This window comes from Anabas testudineus, chromosome 6 (assembly GCF_900324465.2).
Source record: "Anabas testudineus chromosome 6, fAnaTes1.2, whole genome shotgun sequence".
NCBI lineage: Eukaryota > Metazoa > Chordata > Actinopteri > Anabantiformes > Anabantidae > Anabas > Anabas testudineus.
The window spans coordinates 11,892,172-11,917,109 of NC_046615.1; the positions used below are offsets into that span (position 1 = coordinate 11,892,172).

Sequence of the window (24,938 nt, forward strand, 5' to 3'; positions counted from 1 at the left end):
GGGCAAGATGAGTTTCACACGATGAAACCAACAAGGTGAATGACCACACCCAACTCTTTTGCAATTCTCTTCCATAATACTGCAGTGTGAAATACTGATGCAAAACTGAAACTGTTTCACTGACTAATCATCTCCACGAGACCTTCTGTGTGGTAAAAACAGCAACAAGGTTATTAACTTCTCCATAACTTGACATTCTCTCTCTCTCTCTCTCTCTCTCTCTCTCTCTCTCTCTCTCACTTTGTGTCATTTTTTCCACTGAGCACAGTGATCTGATCCTTTGTGTGAGTTTCAAGGGGAGCCTTCTCTTTTATCCATGTCTCTGGCTGAGAGTCAAGGGAGGAGCTGGAGTGGGATGACAGAAATGAACTGAATTGAATTGAAAGAGGTCCCCTTCAGCCACCGGAGGGCACTCACACTCTGTGTTGCAGGTGTGACTGCAGCGTCAAAGAGCAAACCTATCAAAGACCTTTGTGCACAAAGGGGAAGCTTTTCTCATTTTACTGACACGCTGTGACAATTTAATCAGTGTGTACTGTGTGATTACATTTTATTGTTAATCATACAAAACATGTGCAACGGTAACTGTCTCTCTTTGAGGGTTACAGGGCTGCGTTTTTAAAAATAATGTATTCGCCCTGTCATACTAAAGATTAGCAATGTGACATCATGGTCAAGAGAAGGGTCAACGACATTGACCAACAACTAACTGGGGCTTACTTTGCATCTCTCCATTAGTCATTTACATGAAGATCTATTTATCACACCATTGATACCATTTTAGATCTCTCTCACACTCTCTTTGCAGTATCATCTGTAATCTTTGGCCAGTGTGCTGTTCCAGCAGTCACCATCAGCAGTAGAATCCCTCTAGATAATGTTCCCCCTGAGGCTTCAGTTTGGAAGTGAAACGTGTGAGCTCCCACGGCAGCAGCTGAAATGACTCCTGAGGTCAAAGTCAAAGCCTAGGTGAGATGCATGCTGACTGACCTTTGACTTTGGATCAAAGGTGACCAACAGTTTCAACAAGAGCTCTTTTGTGACACGTTAAGTCTGTGTAGTTTTGAACTGCAGCTCCACGACTACTATGTCTGTATTACACACCGTGGTGATCACTATATGTTGATATGTTACTTCTTCTCCTTTCATTGTTGAATATGTGCTTCTCTATTAGAGCCACCAGAGGGCAGTAGTAAAGCACACTTCATACTTTGCTGACTATTAAAATGAAAAAGTTCTGTCAGACGTTTAGATTTTTGACTGCAATGCTGTTTTTCTGAGTTTTTATAAATTCTGCTTGAGCTACATGGACTGAAAGTTTACTTTAATTAACTACTATCCCACCTCGTAAATACCACAGTTTGGATTCAGTTAAATACTGAAGTCAACTTCTTTTAGTATTCACATCACATCTCACACCAAGGAGCTAATAACTACTCTACTGCCTGAGGCACATCATAGTAGCATGGTTGCTTCTCAATACACATTAGAAAATGAGTGACACTTGAGGTGACCTAACCACTGTGGTGTTTTATCAGTCATGTTAATTACTTCAGTTAATTGAATCATTACCTCATTTTCAATGTCAGTGTGTAGTATATGTATGGACATAACTGACAATTACAGCATTAAATGAATTCCAATATTAAGGTTAAGTTATACAAGTTTTAAAAGTTTTCCTCATTAATATGGAAATCCCAAATCTAATGTGATCACCTACGCTACAGGAACCCTTTCTTTTCTCCTACCACATGTCATGATAGCAGCAGGTCACAGTACATTAAAGATAGACTTAATGAAGCCAGCACTTTATGAAGAGACGTTTATTAGATCAGTAGAATACATCACCATCATCATGCCAAAAAAGCAGCAGCAGCACTTCATTTCTTCACTTTCGCCATATGTCCAAGACAGATTCTCTATAATGATGATTTTATCATGTGCCTCTGTCTACTGAAAGCTCCACAGCCCCGGTGTTCACCTTGTCTTCTTTGCCAAAAATCTCTGAAAACTGTTTTTCCATTGTAGCTTCTAAAAGCAGATGAACAATTTAGTTCAATATACTGATGTGTTGCACTGCGCCACTGAACGCTCGTTGTTGCTCCTTATTTTTTAACTGGTCTGTGAAGATCGCAGTGAGATCCTGTTTGGATTTTGTTTATATTTTTGTGAATACCTACCTTAAGAGTTTTCAATTATACACTTTGGAGTCCTAACAGAAATAGTATGTACATCTTTAGAATAGTTACTATTGTGTACTGCATTAGCAAACAACAGAGTAACAGTGATAACATCAGACTAGTATATCATTGCTATAGCAAAACTTGAACACTACAATAGCATTCACATGCACTAGTACAGTGTTATACTTATCAAACATAGACCACATTTATATTTACACAATGTTCACAGCTACATTCCAGGTTTGCGTGTGTGTGTGTGTGTGCAATGTATCGTATTTTATATCCACAGAGTCTTTTATGTTACATGCAGTGAAATGAAATTATTACACTGCACAGAGAAGCACATGGATATGAGGCAATAAATGAGGAAGAAAAACACAGCATGGATACTGGGTTATTGCTCAGTGCATCTGAGATGTAATGCATGTAATATTGACCAATGCTGATCAACTTCCAGTCTTATTGTGATAATACAGTTATTTTAGGAGCGGTTGGTCCTGTAAATCAAATCAATCAAACCATAAGATAAACGGCAAGAAAAAGACACTGAACAATATTTTCACAATGTACATAACTGTATATTAATAAATACACATGTAGTTGAAACAAGGCGTATACAAACTATCATTAAATCAACATGGAAGAACTCAGTATGACATTTTGTGCATGGAGATGACGCAGTTGGCAGACATCCCTATAAAGTGATCATCGATAGTCGTTAGGCGATATCAGCTTAAGGAATATTCTGATTAAAAGATAAAAATAATAATTAACCGTGTTTGTTTGAGGAGCTTATCTAGGACATAGAGCTAGTACATAATATCCCTGTTTGCAACTGCTTTTGACAGTTTTCCTTCTTAAATACATTTCTATTCATTACTGGAAAAACAACATAAAGCAACAAGGCAACTGCGAGCCATTCCCTTTCGTATGAGATGTCAGAAAATACAGTATTTACACATCTTTGCTACATAATTAAATGTATGACAGTTGGTGAATGTTGCTCCCAGTTTCCTGCAGTGTGTGGGTATGATCTAATAATCTCTGTAAGCCCAAAAATGACCAAATATCCCATCATGTGCTTTCCATGAGCTTCCATTATTTTGTGCTTGTGATTCCACTGCGAGTCCTTGTGTTGAATACAACCCCAACTCCTCTTTTTTCATATTTATATGGTAGAAAATTAACAGATATTTTGGTTATCTACTTAGTTTCACACTGACAAAGACACCTAACAAGCATGCCATGAGACAATGCCATAGAGACAGTCACCTCACCATGGAGTCTTTCATGTCCACCGGGTGAGTACGTGTATCCAGTTCTTTCGCTGCTTAACGCTGTCCCTCTGTAGTTCTTAGGACACAGAGGCCAGCTGAGATAATATGCTTCAGTGGTCTGGCGTGATACAACATCCTGGTTCCTGCAGTCCTCTGTACTGGTGTACTATAAACATAACTGCCCACGCACAGAACACACCTGCCGGCTGATAGATTGAACTTTCCTATCGCATCCTTTTCAGAGAAGTCTGTATCTCAGTATAAAGGGAAAAACTGGGTAGGTTAATCAGGGTTACAGAATGAGAACTGAGTGTAGTTTTAGTTTTAGGTATGAAAAGTCAAGGTTTCAATATCAGACACTGCGGGGAGCCCTCTCCAGTTCATGGGTCCTGCGGTTGCGTCCCTTTTGCCTCTCTTGCAGGTGTTTCCACTTTGCTGCCAGCCCTTGAGCATGCATGTGAGTGTGAGGGTTCACCACCCCCTTCTGCTGCTGCTGCTGCTGTTGCTGCTGGTGTATTTGTACTTGCTGCACTAGGTGAGCTTTCTGCTTCCTGTGCTTTCTCTCTCTTTTCCAAACCTGCTCGCAGAATTCATCCACACTGTTCAGAGTCGGATGATTGACCAAAGACAGGAAGTCTCTGTACCACAGCTTATGACTTGGAGTTGAAGGTAGGTCTTGAGCGGGGGCACTGGCAGCGGCCTCTTCATCGTGATGTAACAGCTCTTCCAGGCGGTTGGTGTCAATGACCTCCAAGGTCACCTTTAGAAGTGTCTGCATGAAGCCATGCTCCACTGCTTGGCACAGATAGATCCCAGAATCCTTCTTATGAAGTGTGCGAATCAGCAGGCCCTGCTCCGTGCGGATGAAACGTTCATCTGATCTGATCTATGGTGAGAAAATTGAGGGCAATGAAGACAGAGTGAAAGACACAGAGACACAGATGATGAGATTCAACATTTCAAAATAAGCTATGGGGATATCATGTTTCCCAAAACATCTTCTCTGCTATCAACAAAATTAACAAAAAATTAATTTCACTTATGTCAACTATGGTTTTAAATATGATAAAATGTGATACTCTGTTTGCTAAAATCATGTTTATTATGAAATACAATCGATCATTATCTATCTGAGTTGGAGACAGATAGTATCTGCATTCATTTCAATAAACAGATTATATGTGTGCTGAGGTGGTGCCAACCTCTTGTTTGTGGTCATCAAAAGAACGCTGATACTGCCAATATGTCAGGGCTCTCTGAGACTTGGGATTGCACTCAAGGAACGTGCTGCTGTTTTCCACGCCATACACAGTTTTATCCAGGAGAGTCATCTGCCCGTTCAATTCATCTAGATAAAAAAAAAAAAAAAAAGGTTTAGTCACATATGTCTTGATTATTGTTTGGGGTTATAACTGAATATCAGGTCATTTTTTTTGTAATGTTTCTCAAATCAGCAACTTCTGATAATAGCTTTTCCAGTTAAATGAGTGAAATGTATAATTAGAGGAGTTAAAGTATTGTTTTGGACTAATCCCATTATCAGGGCTGTTTAGTGACTCGGTGACGAAGAGGAGGCTTCAAGCAATTCTGACCATCTTAACTACAGTATAAGCGTCACATGGACCGGCTCTAATCTTCACACTGCCAGAAACACATGTAACACACAACAGCACACACATTCAACAAATGGCTTCTCTACTCTCCTCAGCTGCTTTGAGACAGTGTAGAACTAAAATGCTTAAAAACAAAGTAATAATATATATACTAAACCAATTTTAAAAAATGAATTCCTTGATTGTGATTAAAGTTTGTTTTCTTATTCTCACAAACAAATATGTACCATGGTGTTGTAGATCGGAGCACTGTGTGAGTGGGTCTCCATTCCTGATGTCCTGTCTCCTTGTTCTCCTGCAGAAACAAACACAAAAAAAACTAATCAGGAGGGCTGACTCTGCTCTAGGTGCTGCCCTCTCCTCTCCTGAACAATCCCTCTCACCCTGTACATGTTGGTGTCTGGACAGAGGAGCGTGTTCAACTAGAGGAGATCCTTTGTGCCACTGGCAATTAAACTATACAACTCCTCCTTACAGAGAAGGGAACTGACTCAGATCATCCCAATCATTATTTATGTTATCAGTTTGTACATTTCACCCTGTTATTGACCTTTTTCGTCCATCTTTAGGTTTCCTTTGTTCTTACTGAGTATTTTTGGATTGATGTTATCTTGTATTTGTTTTGTCTTTTCTGCTTGTGGTTCTTCTGAGAGCAGTTGTATCGAGACAAAACAACTTCCCTCTGGGATTAATAAAGCTGAATCAAATATACCTTCATGAGTAAGCAGAGACACTGTTTTTTAATGTGTGTGTGAATCAATATGTGTGTACCTTGGAGTTTGAGTGTGTTTTCCCATGTGTTTGAATGCAGTTCAGCAACAGTGAAGGCCAACACAAATAAATAAACTAATGTCAGGCAACCTGTTGCACTGCAGAAAAGCTTTAATTACAGGGTGTGTACTACAGAGGTATTCAAAATAAATCAATCACTACACTACCTGTCTTCTCTCTGAGCTGCAGATGCGAAAGCGAGTAAACCTAACATTAAACATAACTCGGAGGATATTTTCTGTAAACAACAGCTGAAAAAACTATTCAGACACCAAAGCAAACAGGCAGCATCACCCTCTTCTCCTTCCTTTTTTTCTAACCCACTGTTGAGTGTTGGTAATTGGGGGTAAGAATTTGCCCTGGCTGCCTTATTTTTGAATGTAGGACTGGAGTCCAACTAAGAGCGAGATCAGGATACCGTGCAGCTAGGATTCAAATCAATAAACCCCATGGAGCTGTGAGTGGGAGGCAGCATAAAAAGCAGACACACACAAACATATCCAGATCAGTCCATTGCAAACACACTACCAAAGAACCTCTAACAGCTACCTCACCTCTGGCTCACCAAGACAGCCTCCAGACATCACTGACATTGGTTCACATTTACAATAAACACATGAGGCAGGTTATATTTCTAGCATTCTGGTAGAAACATGACCCCATACCTTCAGGGTTTTTGGCAAACAAACAAAGCCTGCACTATATCTGTGCCCTTGCTCGAGCCCTGAATCGCAGCCTGACTGCAAGTGTCCTCAATCTGTAAATGAAAACTATATAATCTGGTTTTACATGAGTGAAGTGAATATGTTAAACAAAAGTAATTAATACAAACATGAATCCCATGTGTTCTAAATTTTTTACATAAATCTAATGTATGTTGCATGCAAAACAAAAATTTCTTTCTCATATTCTGTGCTACTTTGAGTATGTATCAGTTGCAGAATGTCTTGGTTTATTTAGATAATGCATTAAATTCAATGTCTATACATGGTACATGCTTTTAGGCAAACCTTGAAACCTACAGTACTCATTGCTTTGAAATGCTGATTAGTTGTTGTGTATACTGTGTTATGCAACTTGTAAAATACAACAAACCACATATATGTAACTATGGAGTATGTATTCAGTACCTCTTAGCCATGGGAAAGTATCTGGAGCACTCCGTCCCATCCCATGCACAGTAAGGGTCCCTTGCTAGGCAGCATTCAGCGCAGGCCTTTCCATAAACCTCACACCGATGCAAAGGCATCTGGGAAACACCAATGTCCGAGCCCAGGTACAGTTGTTGCTGTTTGGGTAAGAGAGAAAAAGACTCAGTTTTAAAACCAAATGTTTTATGTTTTAGGAACCATAATTTAAGTTAAGTCTGGAAGAATGAGCAGTGTGATTGTGTGGTGTCAGTATGTGTGACTCAGTTGAGGAGGTACAAGTCATAATGACAGACTATCTTACTACAAGTGCCTAGCACCTGCTTACCTGTTGAGAAGCTGACAAGTTTTGCCTCTCCCTGTCATTTTAGCTGATGAGAAAACTGTTGAAAGATAGCTGCAACAATTGAGACCTTGGTTTATAACATGTTTCTTCATTAGAAAAGGTGCAGACAAAGATGCCTTTGTTCTGCCTTTCAGCCCTGCAGCAGACTGTCACCTATGAGGAAAATCTGCCACTCACTGTGACAGGTCTGGACATCTGCCATATTTATCTATCTATTTTACTGAATAAATATTATTCATCATTCTATATATAATAATACAGAATGATCTTGATCTAAATTTGAGGTTCTCTGGCTACAGTGCTTTGTTCTGCTACATGTATCAGCACAGTTTCATTTTGCATGATAAGACATAATAAGACAACGAGTACCTGCTTTGTTGAAAGTTCCATGGCTTTAATTGCTGTTGGCTCCTGTAAGAAATACAGATGAAAAAAACTATTAGACACTTCAGACTGGACAGTCTTAAACTGGGTAACATAAATCGTGAGCAGAAAACATACTCTAAAGACAGTCATTTCTTCCAATAGGACTTCTTCCAGATCATGCCAAGAGCCTCTGGGAATGGATACCACTTTCAGGATTGTCCCGATATCTAAAACATTGGTAGCACACGTCTTGAGTTTATATCTACTCTACTGTACATGCTCACTGAGGTATTTCAATTATAAAATCAATCTTTTACCTGTGCCTATGAACATGACATCATACTGGCCATCTTCTGCTTCTACTTTATCCACCACTATCTGTGTGAACTGGTAGTCCACATCTGTTTTCACTATGATTGGTCTATTGTTTATGGGGTAGACAGGATTGAACATAGCTGGATGGCTCCTGGCGAAGGTAACAACTTCATCAGGGAGGTCCTTGGTTGTATCAAATCCTCCAAATGTCTTGCTTGGGCACTGTAGAGGAAGAAAAAAGACAGTTGTAAAAGTTATATTGGAAGATGCCTGAGATTTTGGCACAAAAAAGTTCAGTTAATCACATATCATCACAATAACTGTCATCAACAGTAGTTAAAAGTACACTCTGCTCACCGTGCCAGGGCGTGGATAGGGAACACGTCCCTGGAATGGGACCCACTGATAGTTGGGTCCGTCTCTATGAGCATATGGACCTAGAAAGACCCTCCTGATGTCTGTCATGCTGTACATACACACGGCTGAACCTTTGAAGATGTTGCTAATAAGAAAAGGGAATCAGTCACATTACAAAAGGGCAGGTTCTTGCAAAAAACACTAGTTAAGCAAATGGTTATTATGGCCAAAACAATTTCAGTGTCAGCCATTGTACCTGGAAGTCGTAAATACTGCGTAGATAACTGGGCTCTTGGGATCCTTCGTGCTCATGAGAAAAACATCCTCTGATAAAAAAAAGCAACGTATTATATATTAGCGAGCAATAAGCATCCTTCACTGAGAAGGTAGTGAAAAACAGCTATCTTCAGTAGACATGTTTTAAATTGAGGGAGCAATCACTCACGTAGTTCATCAAAGTGTGTGTCTATTCCATTGCTGCCAGGGACAGAGCAAATAAGTCGAGCCTTCAAGAAGGTAGTCCATTTATTTACTAGGCTCCTGTGACCTCCCAGGTCATTCTGTTGGACAGATCACAGATAGAAATGTATTTATTTTAACTTCATATGAATCCTGATTTTCAGCTTTTGAAGGTACTTTTCATTTCCTCATCTGGCTAAAAGTAGTTTCTTTTTTGTTGTTGTTAGTATACACCAATATATCATATTATTTAAAATAAATCTTTCTTTTCCTCTTTTTGTATTGGTATGCAGTTGATGTCTTGTAAATTAAAAAGAAATTAGCTATTAGCTATATAAAGCTAATAGACTTCAAGGAACCATACCTCAAGATTAGAAGTTGTGTATAACATTCATCCAGCTTACAAAAGTACAGCAGACAGTTTTTAAGACAAATTAATACATTCAATTTCTGTCATAATACACAAATCATATTTGTTGGTTCCGTGATTGGATTTGCAGAAAATACATGTCAGCTGTCTTCAATAGCCATTGTTTGCACTTTATACTGAAACATACATATTTGACAGTATTACTGGATAAAGACAGCTGTAGAAACTGCATTGGAAATGCCTGATGTATTTTAAATATGATTAAATGAAAAAGACTTTTCATTGAATGTGATATGAAAATTTCTGTCGAATGGTTAATTCTCTCTTAATTTTAACAAACCTACTGCGCCGAAACATGATTGTCTCTAAAGTACTGCATGTTCCAGCACACACCCTAATTATTTGTGTGTACATGCCTCAGAGTACAATGTTTTTTTGTTTAGTTTTTTTTTAACTAAGCATGCTGACACAGATACACAGAGTACTGGGTTATAAAAACATATCCCACTTAGAGGTAATTTATGACAGTAAATTAGAATGGCTTCAAATATGCATAAGCTCAAATTAATCCTGCATCTTGCATAATGGATGGCTTGTCTTGTGTTAAGGATCGCAGATTCCCGACATTCTGGCTAATCAGGCATTTATGAAGGACACATACTATACAGCTAAATAGGAGGTTGAGGCTGCATACAGTGCATTCAGTATTCACAACACTTAACCTTTTCCACACGTTGTAATGTTACAGCCTTATTCCAACATAAATTAAATTCATAATGTTCTCAAAATTCTACAAAAGAATTCTCCCTAATGTCAAAGTAAAAGACGTCTGTGTGAAATCTTTTCAAATTATTAAAAATAAAGTAAGTATTCACACCATGACACTCAAAATTGAGCTCTGGTGCATTCTGTTTCCACTGATCATCCTTATAGTGTTTCTACAACTTCATTCGAGTCCACCTGTGGGAAATTCAGTTGATTTGACATGATTTGAAAGGCATACACTTCCCGCAGTTAACAGTGCTCATCACAAACCAAGTCCATGTCTGCACCATTAAAATCCTAATGAGCACAGAGGCCGCCGTCATCCATAGATGGAAGATGTTTGGAACCACCAGGACTCTTCCTAGACTGGGCCGCCCGGCCAAACTAAGCGAAACTAAGGTGCCTTAACAAAGTACTGAGCAAAGGCTGTGAATACTTATGTACAAGTGATTTTTTTTTTTTCATTTTTTATTTTTATTAAATTTGCAAAGATTTCAAACAAACTTCTTTCACTTTAACATCATGATGGATTGTTTATAGAACTTTGAGGAAAATAATGAATTTAATCCATGTTGAAATAAGGCTGTAACATAACAACATGTGGAAAATGTTAGGCGCTGTGAATATTTTCTGGATGCACTGTAACTCACTGATCTGTAGTCAGCTTGTTGGATTCCTATTGATGAATAATATTAGGATTTGAAATGTGAAAAGTGATGCAGGGGAAGTAATTTAACAGAACCATCCTCTGGAGCTGGAGGGTGTTGCAGACCCAATTAGTGCCAAAGCCTGACATTAGGGTAACAGTGCTGCCATTGACAGAACATAAATGTCTTTGCCTCTCAGGTTCTGGTGACATTTAACATTTCTCTCAGGTTTCTGTCTTCAGGGCCGATTGTACCATGCACAACAAAGCCCACTCTTCTCCAGGCTAAAAATAATCACAGATAACAGCTCCTGAAAGCAGCCATTATAAAAGCCACTCAGACACCCGTCAAGTGTTTTTTCCAGATACAGAAGCTATTTCAAATAATGTTGGTGCGAGTGTGTGTGTCGTCATCTCATCGTTTGTGGCAAGCCAGCATTTGTGACTTGTTAATGTGTGTATGCGTACTTTACAGAGCTGTCCGATGCGGGCATGTGTGGCCTTCCCAACGTGCTCTCCATCCATAGCGTTCTCTCTGAAGAACAGGTAGATTTTATCATCTTCTGGGTTGTCACTCTCTGGAATCAGATGAACTCCTACAAACCTGGGATCTGTACCACAAAGAAACACACACACGTGAGATAAATAAAATGATTAAGTAACCAAAAAAAAAGATTTTACTTATTTAAAACTTAGATTTAGAAGTCATAAAGAGCTGAAGTGAAAAAGAAACGCAATCGAGAAGAATGAAAATTCCATTCAAAATCTGAGATTTCAGTTTACTAATACTCTTGTAATACATACTTTTTCAACAGTATGTTGTGTAAATACTGTAGGTTTTTGAGAAATGATCTAACCCTAACACTAATTATTCTCTACAGCATTCTGTAGTAAGACCCAGAAAAAAGTTGGCATTTGAGACTGATCTTGCAAAATCAAAGACCTTTTTGTGTCAACTTGTAAACATAGCATTTTTAGAACTACTCATAAATATAATCAGAGAATTGGAAAGTGTTTTTCTTCTTATCTCTCACCATTCAGCCACCGGGAGTCATGTTGCTCTGTCCTGATTGGGTGATGCTTGCCAAGGGTGCGAAAAATGGCAAAATCCCGCCCCATGAAGTCAGCTGACGTTCCGGCATACAGTTCCCCATCTAAGAGTACAAGTAATAAACTGTGTTAGCATAGTAACATCAGATGAGTCTGCAAAAGTCTGCAGTGATTTCTCCCTGTTGATGCAGTTGTAAATGTGGAATTACTAAGGGGCTTAGCAGTACAGGTAAACTTAGAGTCCAGAAAAAACAAAGACAGTGGCGTGATGAACAGCGGGAGTGTGAAATTGGCATTGACGCAGTAGGCGGGGCTGAGAAGACAGGTGAAGGATGGATGAATGGATGTTGGGACAGATGAGGAGGGATAGGATAGAGGTGTGAGACGGGGGAGTACATAATAATGCTGGTGAGAGGGCGGGAGAGAAAGGGAAGAGAAGATGAAGAGTGATGGGCTGGAAAATGGCCATCTGCTAGGTTAAACGGTGTGATATAACACAATGTGACTGGCCATAATTGGGAGTAAAGAGGAAATAAATGGTCACACAGACATGTTTTATTTAATAAAAAAATGGTATTCGGTGCAAAGAAAACTCAATAAAGTCTTATCTGTCATGCACACCCTGCTCTTAAAAGACATATATCCAGATTGAAATAGAGTTTACAGGGCTGCCAATGAGGGGTTCTCTGTGTGTAAATACAAACTACAGAGCTGATCCACTGGTAATGAATGACGGGAATGTTCTGTTCTGTTATTCACGTTCACTTTACACCCTATATATTTACTTAAATCAAAGAGCAAGGCAGAGGGTGTTCTCAGGAAACCCATGTTATTAAGTGCCCTTGCTCTAACACACAGGAGAACATCACACTGTATCCGCTCCTAAACTTACCAATTAGCATGGAGGCAGTGAGCAACTTAGGATCATAGGGACTCTTCCCACGCCCGTTTTCTACATGAGGCTCCAGCCTGAACACACTGTCCTGAATGGAGACAGACATAAAGCCATGTGAGTTGCAGAGTACTATTAAATACAAGGGTGTCACATTATTTTCTGGCATAGAGGATAAAATTATTCTGTTATTCTTACAAATCAACATTATGATCTATTTACAGTTAACATGTACATACAGTACTTGTTTGCTGTCTATCTGTAAATATCTAATAAATACTTTTCTAGATGCATATTTAAAAGTCAGATTCATGCCTAAATGAACACGCACACATACACATAGAGCAGTTTAATATTAAAATGATGAACTGGGAATCCTGACCTCTAAAACCGTGTTTAATTTTCCACCTCATTTTGCTGATTGGAACCATTTCAGCAATTCTTTTATTAAAGTTGATAAACAATGTGCTCACTCCTAACTAGACACCGTCCTTCACAACTTGAAATACCTAAACCTTGCTAGGATACCAAATTCTAACTTTTATAGTATATCACAAACAAATATGCATTATTGTATTTGACAGCAAGCAGTGATAGTAACGAATGTGTGCCTGTACCTCTGGTTTCTTGCCCACCTCCAGGTAGGAACATACAGGGTGGAAGGCTCCGGTCCCACACACGTAAAGATGAGTCTGGTTGAACGGCTGCAACACCTTGATAAAATTTGAGCACTCCCTCTGATAAAAGCAGAGACAGAGAAGACTTAGAGGCACTTCTTCAATAAATTCAACCAAACGGTATTACTGACTTTTTGTTTAAATTTTGTTTCATACTGTGTGTATATTGTCAACTTGATATTTTCAGTAGCTTTAATAATGGCCCACGTCTAACCTCAAATTAAACTCATTGTCATCACATATTCAACAGAAAAAAATGCAGAAAAAAAGAATAGCACCAGAAATTATGCTTGATCTTATCTTATCTGGATTAACTAGTTAATCAGCAGAGAAGCAGCCACTGTTTGCATAAGCTGTTGTTGTGTGTCCAGCATGTTATAATGTGAAATAAATTAACTTATTAGTGGGTTATAACATATATATAAAAATAAATATTAAATATATATTATTGAAAATTACCAAATTGTTTAATCAAAAAATATTAATCATGCAGCCTTTACAAAAATATCAAGATTTTAATTTGATTTTATATTTTGTATTAAATATCGACATATGTAATTACAGTCGGGCAAGAAGAACAATTTCAGCACACTGAGCCTAACAGCTCTTTGGTTTTACATGTGTTTCTTTCTTTCTTTCATTTTGTTTGTCTCTAGTGGATAGGCTGTCTTAGCTTTCACACTCATCTGTCTCGTACCTTCCTCTCTGCTTCATTTTCAGATGTGCTTCCTTACAGTATATCAGTGTTCATCACCACAATCACTCTTCAGCGCTCTCAACCTCCCTTTAATTCTCACTCTCCTCCAACTCTATAAAAGAAGTACCAACACTCAGGGCACCTTATTTATGAATGCCATCGTTTTTACAGAAAAAAAAGCACACACACAAAGGACGTCATGGTGCTTCAAATTAGCCAAACAAAAGGGTATAAGGGCAGGAAAGCTTGTCGTGAGCTGGCCAATGCCCACACAGTGAACTAAAGCACCACATTACCATGATTTTACATTCCAGCCTCTTGCATCAGGCTCAATTGAAGCTAGAATTTGTAAAGCAACTTGAAAGGAGGAGAGGCAACGGCTCAGTGTGTTTAAACAATTTTACCACAGCACATAAGCTGCTCTATAACCTACTAACTCACTTGGCCAGATACAGGAAGATGTGATGCATGTAAGGATTGAGTCAGGTAAGGAGCTCCTGCTTCCAATATCACAACAACACATGTGTTTGTCTCAGACTCGCTCTCACACAGTTCATAGACATGCACTTTTACCAGTCTCTATAAATAAAGTTTTTCTCAAATAAATAACTGTAAGACTTTTCATTTTATAGTTTCTAATGTGGTATTGGAAAAGATTTTATTTTATAATCACATAAATGAAGTCCTATTAGATTGATTACCAATAGTGTACTCTGATTGGTTAGCACCAATATACATCATTTCAATGAGATAAAGTAAAAACAAAAAGTGTCAGTTATATCCAAAAGGTTGAGTCCAGAGTTGATGTGCTGCCTGAGCCTATTATGAAAATACCTAAAAAAAAGTAACAAATAGCACAAACAATTATGGGTCAAGGGTCGCGGGAGTGCTGGAGCCAGCTATCACTGGGTAAGAGGCAGGGTTCAACCTGGACAGGTCAGCAGTGTATCAGAGGACTGACATACAGAGACAGACAAACCGTGTATGTCTTTGGACAGAGGGACAACCCACACTGAAATTACGTTCAGGCTTATGTCAAGCTCGGTGTTTATTGTCCATATAATACTGTACACTGGTATAAATCATGAATCTTACATTGTCGAAAATTAAGATGCCTTATACATGGAGCACACATTACAGAGCAAACACTCTGTAATTGTAGTACAAGTGCAGGTTTTTAAACATAACTGCCCGAGTTGTACATTGTTTGTAGAACAAGAAAACAAAGACATCTTCAAAATAACAGTGTGAGTGCAGGGGCAAAAGGCTGACACACACTTGGAAGTGTATTAGCTCTTACCGAGAGATCTTTTCCTGCCCACTTGCATTCATCTCTTCTGGTGGGAGAAGCTGGCCAAGAGATCTGAAACACAAACACAGAGTCAGTCCACGACAGAAGAAAACCACCCCCTCTTAAAATCATTTTTACAGAGTGAGTTAACAGAGCCATAGCTTGTGCGCATGTACGTGCATATAGTCCGGGTTGAAGGGGTCGCAGTGAGATTTGGTATCCACTTTGTTTCAGTTTACACAATTATTCATCCAGGTGTGAGCAGCTAACATGCCTGGCACAGCGTGTGATCGTGTGCGACAGCTCTGGTCTGAAATATTCACGAGACACTTTTCTGTAGAAACAGCAAAGAGAGTCTCGAGATTCATGAGACTCTGACTGGCACTCTGGATAGAGATGCACACTCAAATGGGGTATTAGTGGGTCAGAAACACATGCAGGCCTGAATGGATAAAGCCACTAGAGAGAATAACTGAAAACCAAACACTCGTTCTACCTGGGCATAGTCTTTGCTGATGTTGAGGAGGTTGAATGAGAAGATGTGGTCTTTGGCTCCCACCACAAGTCTTCCTTTCTCTTCATCCAACAGGAAGGTGTGGTAAGCCGAACTGTTGGCAAGGCCATCAAATGTCACAAGATTGTTAGACGCCAACATTTCTGCAAAGGAAAATGGCAAGAAAAGTATAATATGATAACCACTTAGTGAACATAAGAACGACTGTGGGCAGTATGAAAGTTTAGAAAATCATTATGTTTTCAATCCTAGGCCAATATTTATTTGAGTTATTTTATTAAACGTCCACTGGGTCTTTGAAAAATGCAGCATTCATTTTAGAAAGTCTTTAATATTTCCAACTACCTAGAACTGACTTAGAAGGTCCACATCTTCATTCACTTGTCTCTTTTATAATATTGCTGCTCTATACCTCTAGGGCACTAAGAATAAATTAGAGACTATCACATTGTGCACATTGGTATTCTTTTTTTGTCCACGCTTCCTTCTCATTTCTTTGTATTTTTTTTTATTTTTGGATAAATGTTGCTGCTTTTCTTCCAAATACAAGTTGTTCTCTTGTGGCTGCTTGGACAGGCAAGACAGCTGACAGAGAGTGAAAAGCCATTGGGCAGATAATGCCAACACTGGGAGCCAATGATCAAACTGTCCAACTGCATGGGGAAATGACCTTGACTAGAACAACTAAACAAATCTTAATTCAATCAATATATAATGTTGTATTACTCTATATAACCCTAACATTTCATAGTATTTACTGCAGAATTCCTCTAGAGTTATTAGGAAATGCTACTATAGGCTACAGCACTGTTTTGCACTGTAATGCAACTGTCTGCCAAGTCTGGCAACAAAGCAACATTTGCTTTCACAGCAGAAAGCCAAACTTGTCACAAGCAGACATTAAAGATCTCATTACCATGACCACTAAAGGTGGCATTATGACTGTGACATTTTAACACCTTTTGTGTAACTTCTGCAGACCCACACACATTTTGGTTTCGTCCTTCTCACATTTTGTTCTGATCACACCATGACCCCCTCCCACTGACCACCCACACAAAAAGGTGGAGAGTTATGGAAGAGAGAACCTTTGACTCCCTCTCTCTCTCTTTCTTCTTTACTCTTTCTTGAGGAGCAAATAACAAAAACAGTCATGAATGTTTTAGCATGGCGAATGCCCCCTCTCTGAAGTGTGTCGGAGCCCGACAGAGTGAAGAGACACGAGCGTATGCAAAGCTGATATATTAAAAAAAACAAAACCAAAAAAAAACAAACAGAAGATTAAAGAGATTGAACTGACTGATTTTTATTTATTCATTAATATTTATTTCAATAAGAATTCCCTGGGTGTTTATGAAAGTATTTTAAGACATAGTGTAAATGAGCCATTGGTGGTGTGATGACTCAGTTGACAGGGCAGCCGTCTATGAACCCTAGGCTCAGTGGTTTGACTCCTTGTCATATGTACATGTCCGCGAATAAGACACTAAAATGTACACAGCACCATCATCATGTGCAGCTGTCCAACAACATCTCCCCCAAAGGCATCAACAAAATATAGTATTATCATATGTTTTTATTGGTGCCTGGTCTCTTGTCGAATCTATGAAGAGCAATGGCAGCACTGAACCTTTTTTAATCTTTCATTACCTACACACAGGTCTAAAATAAAAATATGTTGACACATTTATTGCTATTATCTGATTTCCTGTGCCCCAGTGCTGATGATGAGAGTTTTAGTCATAAAGTCAGAGAAAGTCATAAAGAACAAGTCTAGTCTGTGGTTACTGGAATAAATAAAGCTGCTTACATAGCAAGTAAAAATAGTTTTGTACGTTAACTCCATGACTTTTCAATTTAAATTGTGTTATTATGGTATTGTAATAATGATATTATTACGTGTCTGTAAATCAAATTCAAAATTCCCTTTCATTTGTGATGTAACAGGTTTCTCTGTTTGCAACTGGATACAATTCATTGAAATATAACTAATTTTACTTAACTTATTGTATGGTTTACTGGGCTCCATATAACACAGTCACTGTTTCACAATGGAGAGAAACTCAAGGTCATTAAAACGTTGCTGTAAAAGTATTCCTCAGCCCAGTCCATAGCTGTGTCCCAGATTTATGTTCCTCTGTGGGCATGGTGATCAATCATAGGGGATCTACTGGAAGCCCTTCACTGACAGAACAATAACACAAGCCTGCTTGTGACCCTTTTTCACTTGCTGTATATGTGTTTCTCTATAGAACAAAGATGCATTTTGTGATCCTGTGCATTCTAGCAAATCCCTTCCTACTTCATGAAATCCTGCAAAGTAATTATACTAGTATAATATACACACAAAAAGGTGCTGACAAGTCACCTGGAAAGCAAACAGAAATATAACTTCTGGACCTTAACATAAACCACCAACAACACACACAGTGTTTCTGTATGATTTGTTTATAACTTTTTTCCTAAAGGAAAATAAGTAATTACCCACCCAAAGACCAATACTCTTGTCTTAACCACAACAAGATGTCAAGGTGCTGAGGGGAAACTGCACTAACATGATGACCGGCCCTCACTCCATCTTAAACCACACCCCTATGTGAGAGAATGAAGAACAGCATCACCACATCCACTATAGTGTCCATGGCAACAGACCATTCAACAGTGACTACTGCTAAGTTATTTAAAGCTAATTGTCCAGAGACAGATACTCTATGGGTACTGTGTGTGGTTCTCGGTTAGTGTGTATGTGTGTTTGTGTGTGTTTATGGAGTATGCTGTTAAGTGTGTTGCTGGAAAGAAACAGAATGTTTCCAAGCCACACCTGAGGCAATAGCCTATACATGTCTGAACCGGTGTCTCCCCTCTGGTTAACTGTAACAGGTGGGTGTACGTACATAAAGAACAGAACTTGTTTTTCTTTCCTTTAACCTGCAACTTTAGACCACAAACCCGATTGTTCCTGCAGAATGGTTCTATAAACTGTGAACTGCAAGCTGGGATTACTGCTGTAAAGCCTGTTGTAATGAATATGTTCGACTGGCTTCAGTGCCCAAGTGATTCAGACACTTCCACACAGACAGACAGGTGGATGGGCAAATGTGTGGCTTTTAACAGGTGTCAGCTGTTCCCCGTTATAATTTACACATTTTCTCTCTTACCCTACTATTGTTGAAGTAGGCCTGTCAAGACTGCTGAAAAGCTGCTTTTGCCCACTTTCTCTTTCACTGTCTTGCCTCACGTCTTTAAAATTACAACCTATCCCCTTTTGCTTTTGGGCACCTCTCTTTCTCTTCCCTTTTTTACTCCCTCTCTCATACACTGTTATAGTGAATTTGTGTGTGAAAGACACAGAGCGTAGAATAGTGAGAGATAGGGATGAAAAGTGAGAGAGAAAGAGCCTAAGAGGGAGAGATAAGGAGGCAGATGGAATGGATGCAAAGAATCAACAGTCCCATGTGAGACTGACAAAAATAAACTCTTTTACCCTACATTTTCTTTCTCTCTTTCCCAAGTAGAGGGCACAGAGAGTGTCATCTAAGTGCTTCCTCAGAAAAAGTAGGAGCACATCTTAACAATAACCCATGGTTGGCTGTACTGTAGCGGCTAGATAGTGTAGTGGTAAGATTGCTGCCCTCCATGTGGTTAAAATCCCGGCTGTGGCCCTGGAAGTAGCCTACCTTCAGTAGGATTCCTTAGGCAAGACCTCCTTATGTTTACCCTGCCTTTGCCTCATACCTTGTATCTCAATTGTACAGTAAGTCGCTTTGGATAAAAGCGTCTGCCAAAAGACTAAATGTAAATGACTATATGTACTGTATGTGGGAAGACTGATGCTTGGACCTGGGTCAGTATCTTCACTGACGTTTATCATACACATGGCTGAGCATGCACATTGCACACTGTATAACTCCAACATATGCCACAAGTAAATTGTTCACTGTCAAGAAAGAATATAGGCAAACACCTCATCAAACACTGTAATATTGTAAGTTGTTCTGCAAGTGTTTTGAATTTATATGTCTGACTATCAGCCAAAAGTACTTAATGTTCTTTTCTTAATTTGGAGTGGGAACAGATTATGGCTATAATGAAATTACTACAAAAATTCTTCTGAAAGCTGTTGGAGAAACAAGTCAAAAAGAAACTAAACACTGTCACACAAATCCGGAACATGCCTCCAGTTGAAGGGAAACAAACTCAACTGAAAACCCAAGAAGCTTTCAAACAGCTAGCTCTCTGAGTGTATAGAATACCTTCCCAAGGCCATTAAGGGCAATTCAGAGTTTATACTGTACTCTGTACTTACACAGGGAAACCTAACCCTGCTCCGAAAATGCTTACAGATTAAAGGTCTTCTTAAAGAACTTCTCTATACTACTAATTTCACACCACAATGACAACAAGAACAACACAAAGAGAGCTTTTTTTTCTAGCTTGTTCTCTGTGAATGTAATTGTCTGTGTGCATCTCTAACTCCTTGTACAAAAAAACAGGGTTCAAATACTATTGTTGTGAGGACACCTTGGTGTTATGTGTGTGTGGACATTGTGTTCTGCTCAGGTAAGGGATGGACAGATTAGACAGTGTTTTGCTAGTGCACCCACATCCTAATAAAAGTACCAACATGTGCCGTATTTCCATTAACTTTCAAACCATATGGAGATCTGTTTTCTGTGCAGAAAACCCATTTACCCCAAGGGTGTGAATCATTCTACTATTAATTTATGTCAAAGTTTAACATATGTGAAATTACTCAGTTTATTGTTCTAAAGTACACTGTAAATCCATGCCCTCCTACTACCTCATCATCACCTAGTCACTTAGTTGTTGATACAGTTGGACCTTAGCTCGTGTTTAGGTAGCCATGGGGTACCACTGTTATCTTTCCCCATATTCCACTGCCCTCCTGCCCCTCAATCCTTGCTTTCAAAGATGTTGAATCTCCTGGGGTTGAGTGTGTATGTGTGTGTGCGTGTGTGTGTGTGTGTGTGTGTGTTGGGGGGGTTTATGCGTGTGGTAGTGATGATGGTGGTTAGTAAGGGAAGTTGGTATGTGTGCTTCAGAGAACCCGACTGCGTTCACTGAACTCACACTGTGTAGGAGCAGGCTGCTGCTCAGGTTCACGCTTTTGAGATAAACACTTCCCTGCTGTGTTCATATGAGTTAAGTCTTGAGCAGAATCAAAAACATGTGCAAGTGTGTATGGGAGACTGCACCCACATAGACTCATTAATCTGGACACACATCTTTTCCTAGTATTGCCTGTGACCTCTAGGGGTCAGAGTTCTTTCACCTCACAGTCATGTGTCACTGATCAGACCTTCCTTCTTCAGGACTGGACAACTTCTCATGCTGTCTAGTTAGGTACTGCTCTGTCACTTACCAGAGTGCATCATTTGATTTTCTCTTCTCCACTGGTAAATCTGAGTCTGGTTCACCTTTCACAGGGGTAATACATAATTTATATGATCATATAAATGATTCATAATGCAATAATCCCATGTCACTTGACTAATGGGATCTATGGTGGATAATGTTTGGTGAAATTCCACAGGATTATTCAAATAATATTTCCACCACATTGCAGGCATGAAAATTATACCTGCTTTCTATCCCCTGGCAAGAACTCCTCAGCCAGAGATGGTGCCAAATATTGCTCCCACAGCAATAATGTGAATGAGGTCTAATGGAAATATTAAAATATGGAGCCGGCAGTCAAATACCCAGGCTGTCCAATCTGCTACCTGAAGACCTGAACAGAGATATCACTACATGGGTGTGTTTCACCAAAGTGACAACATGTGGTTTTAAATGACTGATATGCACACAGGTATCATTAGCTATCTACAGATGGCCATGTGTTTATGTCTGTGTGTGTGTGTGTGTATGTGTGTGTGTGTCTGAGTATGCGCATGCATGTGTGTATAATTATGGATCTCCCAGTGCTGAGCAAGAAACATTTCTCTTTGGGAAAGCCATCTGCTGAAACAGACCTGCACCATTCATCCTGAGTATAATTACCATGCAGGAAAAAACGAAGCGGAAAAATGACATCCAGGAAAAAAGAAAAGGAGAAAGGGATAAATGACGCTCAACTGCCAGGCACTCTATGTCTGGCACCACTTTACATTGCAAAATTGACACCAGTAGTTGATCAAAACAGGAACAGAGAGGCAGAAAGAGGACGCATCAGAGACATAGTTCTTAAATAAGCAGTTCAATTGTACCATAGAGATATATTAGAGAGGAACACATTTGGAATGTGAAGTTACTTTCCCAAATCCCACTAAACTGTTTTTTTATTGACATAACAATATAGTAATATGTATACAATGTTATAATGAATATTTTTTATATTTTTCTGTTTAATAGACCCACCTGATTATTTCACTAAACCAATACAGAACTATTTTTAACAATTACGGACGCTTTCTATTAGAAAAGCACATTTTAGTTTTTTTTACACCAGTTAACATGTATGTAAGAGTACATACATATTATATTTTGAAGAGTTATCTGTGTGACTGAATGACCATTAATTGGACCTTGCAGTCTACAGATGACTGTTTAGAATACATTTTAATGTTCATAAGTGGACTGGAAATACCAGACTGCAATTACATCCAACATATATGTCACACAAGCAATGCATATACCTGATAGGCAATAAGGTTTGACAAGCCCAAAGTACCTCTTTATTTATTTCAGCTTTGTCTGTATTTTCCCATACAGGGTACAAACATATGTGGTAGGGGATTCAAATCTGCATAGTTAACAGGGTATCTTCTAGCTTGTACTTCCAGCCCAAATTCAGACAAAATAATGAAAAGTTAAATCACTGAGATACGTTTAATTCATAAATTTCAACACAAATGCAAGAAACTCACCTTTATAGGAGAGTTTTAGTCGGGGGACATTGTTCTTGGTCTGTTGGGCTCTGCTCTCCTCCATCCCGAGCAGAATCACCACACACAGCAGCATAAAGCTGCCCCAGAGACAGCCCATGTTCCAGGGGCAAGAGAGGCCAGCGAGGTCCGGTGCAGTCACTCTCAGATCTGGTGTGGTAAAAGAAATACTGATAAAAATGTTCCTGTTGTCCAGTGGTTATGAATGACTGCTGTTAGTAGTCAGTCCAGACTGGTTCTCACCAGGTCTCACCCCCTGTCAGATCAAAAAACCCTTACTTTTACTAGGGACCAAAAGCCAAAATTAGAGTCCAACTCCAGAGGGGAAAGAAGCAGCAAGGCGTAGTTGAGGGTTATGGGTCAGTGTCGCTGCAAGTGAACCTTCAACAACAGCAAGTCCAAGGTAACTTAACTACACCAAGTATATAAGAGATCTTCACCATTGTATTTGCTAAGAAAAGCGAACGGGTCTGGGTACGACTGCCATATTTTTCACTCCTGTTAACTAACCAGCATGTAGCTATGTCTAAAAGCCATCCACGTTATTGCTGAATATCTTTAGCAAAAGAAAGAAAAACAGGTCCCGTTTGTTTCAGCTGTTAATCCAGTCTGCTTGGTAAGCACAATATGCACTGACTCTGTCCCTCTTTCTTTTTCCTATCTTCGTCTCTCTCTCTCTCTCTCTCTCTCTCTCTCTCTGTACTTAACACTGATGTGGACTACTTCAGCCCCACTCAGCGCAGCTCTGCCCTGTCCCCACAGCGCAAGGCACACGGTGCAACTGAGAACAGCTGAGGCAGACAGCACAGTCAGACCAAGAGAGAAAGAGAGAGAGAGAGAGAGAGAGAGAGAACATGAGAGAGAGGAAGGATTGAGAAAAGAAGAGAGTGCAGTGTAGGCGGGAGAGAGGGTGAGAGAGCATAGAAAGCATGAGAGAAAAGAAAACTGTGAAAGCAAGAGTGGTAGGAGAGGGAAGGTTAGGACATGGCAAGAGGTTGGAAATAGCGTAAAAACAGGAAAACAGCAGAACATGAAAGTGGGGCATGTTGAGGAAACTCATTAAGTGAGGATTCTCAGTTTCTTGTTTGTTTCGTGCACTTTGTAATAAGTGTTTATTGCACACCTGTACCTTTCATGTATTCAAATGCATTTTTACAGCTTTTGTACATCTGCAGTAAATCAGCTGACTGTACTGCATTCTTCTGTTTTGCACAAAACTGTGCAACACCTTTGTTTTAAATTGACTTATGCTTCATTTGTAATGTCATTTGTGCTTAAATGCACTATTAGTTAGTATAATAAAAATAAAATGGAGCAGAAAAGAATATCAGCAATTTCATCTCAAATTTGATTATTTTTCTGCTTGTCTCAGCTAGATGGCAAATAGACTATTTTACTTGCACCTTCATAATCTAAAATATCAGCCTCATGAATTGGTAGCAAAGCTGATACTACAGTGTTTTAGCACACGGTTTATATGGAACTATGTGGACAATAGAAAAGCACATCATGTTGTGGCAGCTGCCTGGTGTTGTTGGCACTTAATTTTCAACAATAACATGGCTGAACTCAGACGTTCCTTGAACGAAGTTGCTCTTAACTTGATTTCAAGCCAATAAAATTCTGGTTTTTGGTGTGTGACAAATCTCATTTTGAAGAAGAAATCCACATTAGATAAATATAGTTTCTAAAAATATGACAAGACCAGGTTAACTTAATCTTAAATACTCACTTTCGTATAAAGACAGATTAATTGGGCAGTTATTGTCTACTCCATCATAGTCTGAAGGGGAGTTCCCCATCTTTTCTCTTAAACCATCACAAATGAGGTGTCAATCTCACTCTAAACAGCAGACCCACAGTGAGCTTATTCCTTCTTGTGGTGAATGATAATGACTTTAGTTGCAATAGTGTGGTTAAGACCTCTTACAGCCTGTATCTATCTGGATAAATAGCCATCAGACAGTGGGAGGAGAGCTGAACTAATCATGTAGTGAGTGGATGGGCCTCACGGTTATGCTAATATAAGCTGGCGCTCAGAGGTTCCAGCGGGAACACTGGAGACTGTGAGGAACAAGTGTCACGGCACAGTCTCTGCTTCCCAAACAGACTGGATTAGAGGCTGGAACAGACAGATCCCTTTCTTTCCTATGTGGGATTGGCAGTCTTGACGTACCAGTTCATTATTCAAAGGATCTTGTAACACAATCTGCCATAACCAAGGCCAGACGGATGAATTGTTTGAGGTGAATTAGGAGTGAATGGCCCATTTGACAATGTTACTCACACTACTTCT

At 39.3% G+C, this 24,938-nt stretch overlaps 1 protein-coding gene across 2 annotated transcripts; it reads right to left on the reverse strand.

The window, feature by feature from the left end:
* Positions 1-1,881: 1,881 nt before the first annotated feature.
* sema3ab (sema domain, immunoglobulin domain (Ig), short basic domain, secreted, (semaphorin) 3Ab) lies at positions 1,882-23,404 on the reverse strand. 2 transcript variants are annotated; one of them, XM_026366569.1, is made up of 18 exons: positions 22,922-23,404; positions 22,625-22,792; positions 15,720-15,880; positions 15,233-15,295; positions 13,176-13,295; positions 12,559-12,649; positions 11,651-11,770; positions 11,085-11,227; positions 8,822-8,936; positions 8,633-8,702; positions 8,377-8,521; positions 8,022-8,241; positions 7,840-7,931; positions 7,708-7,749; positions 6,975-7,132; positions 5,301-5,368; positions 4,663-4,808; positions 1,882-4,346 (listed from the first exon to the last, which is right to left on the reverse strand). In XM_026366569.1, the coding sequence occupies exons 2-18, from the start codon at positions 22,740-22,742 to the stop codon at positions 3,813-3,815; spliced, it is 2,406 nt and encodes an 801-aa protein (XP_026222354.1). In that variant the 5' UTR covers positions 22,743-22,792; positions 22,922-23,404; the 3' UTR covers positions 1,882-3,812. The 2 variants fall into 2 exon arrangements, with proteins under 2 accessions (XP_026222354.1, XP_026222352.1); XM_026366567.1 differs by having other exon boundaries at positions 22,625-23,404.
* Between the last annotated feature and the right edge of the window lie 1,534 nt (positions 23,405-24,938).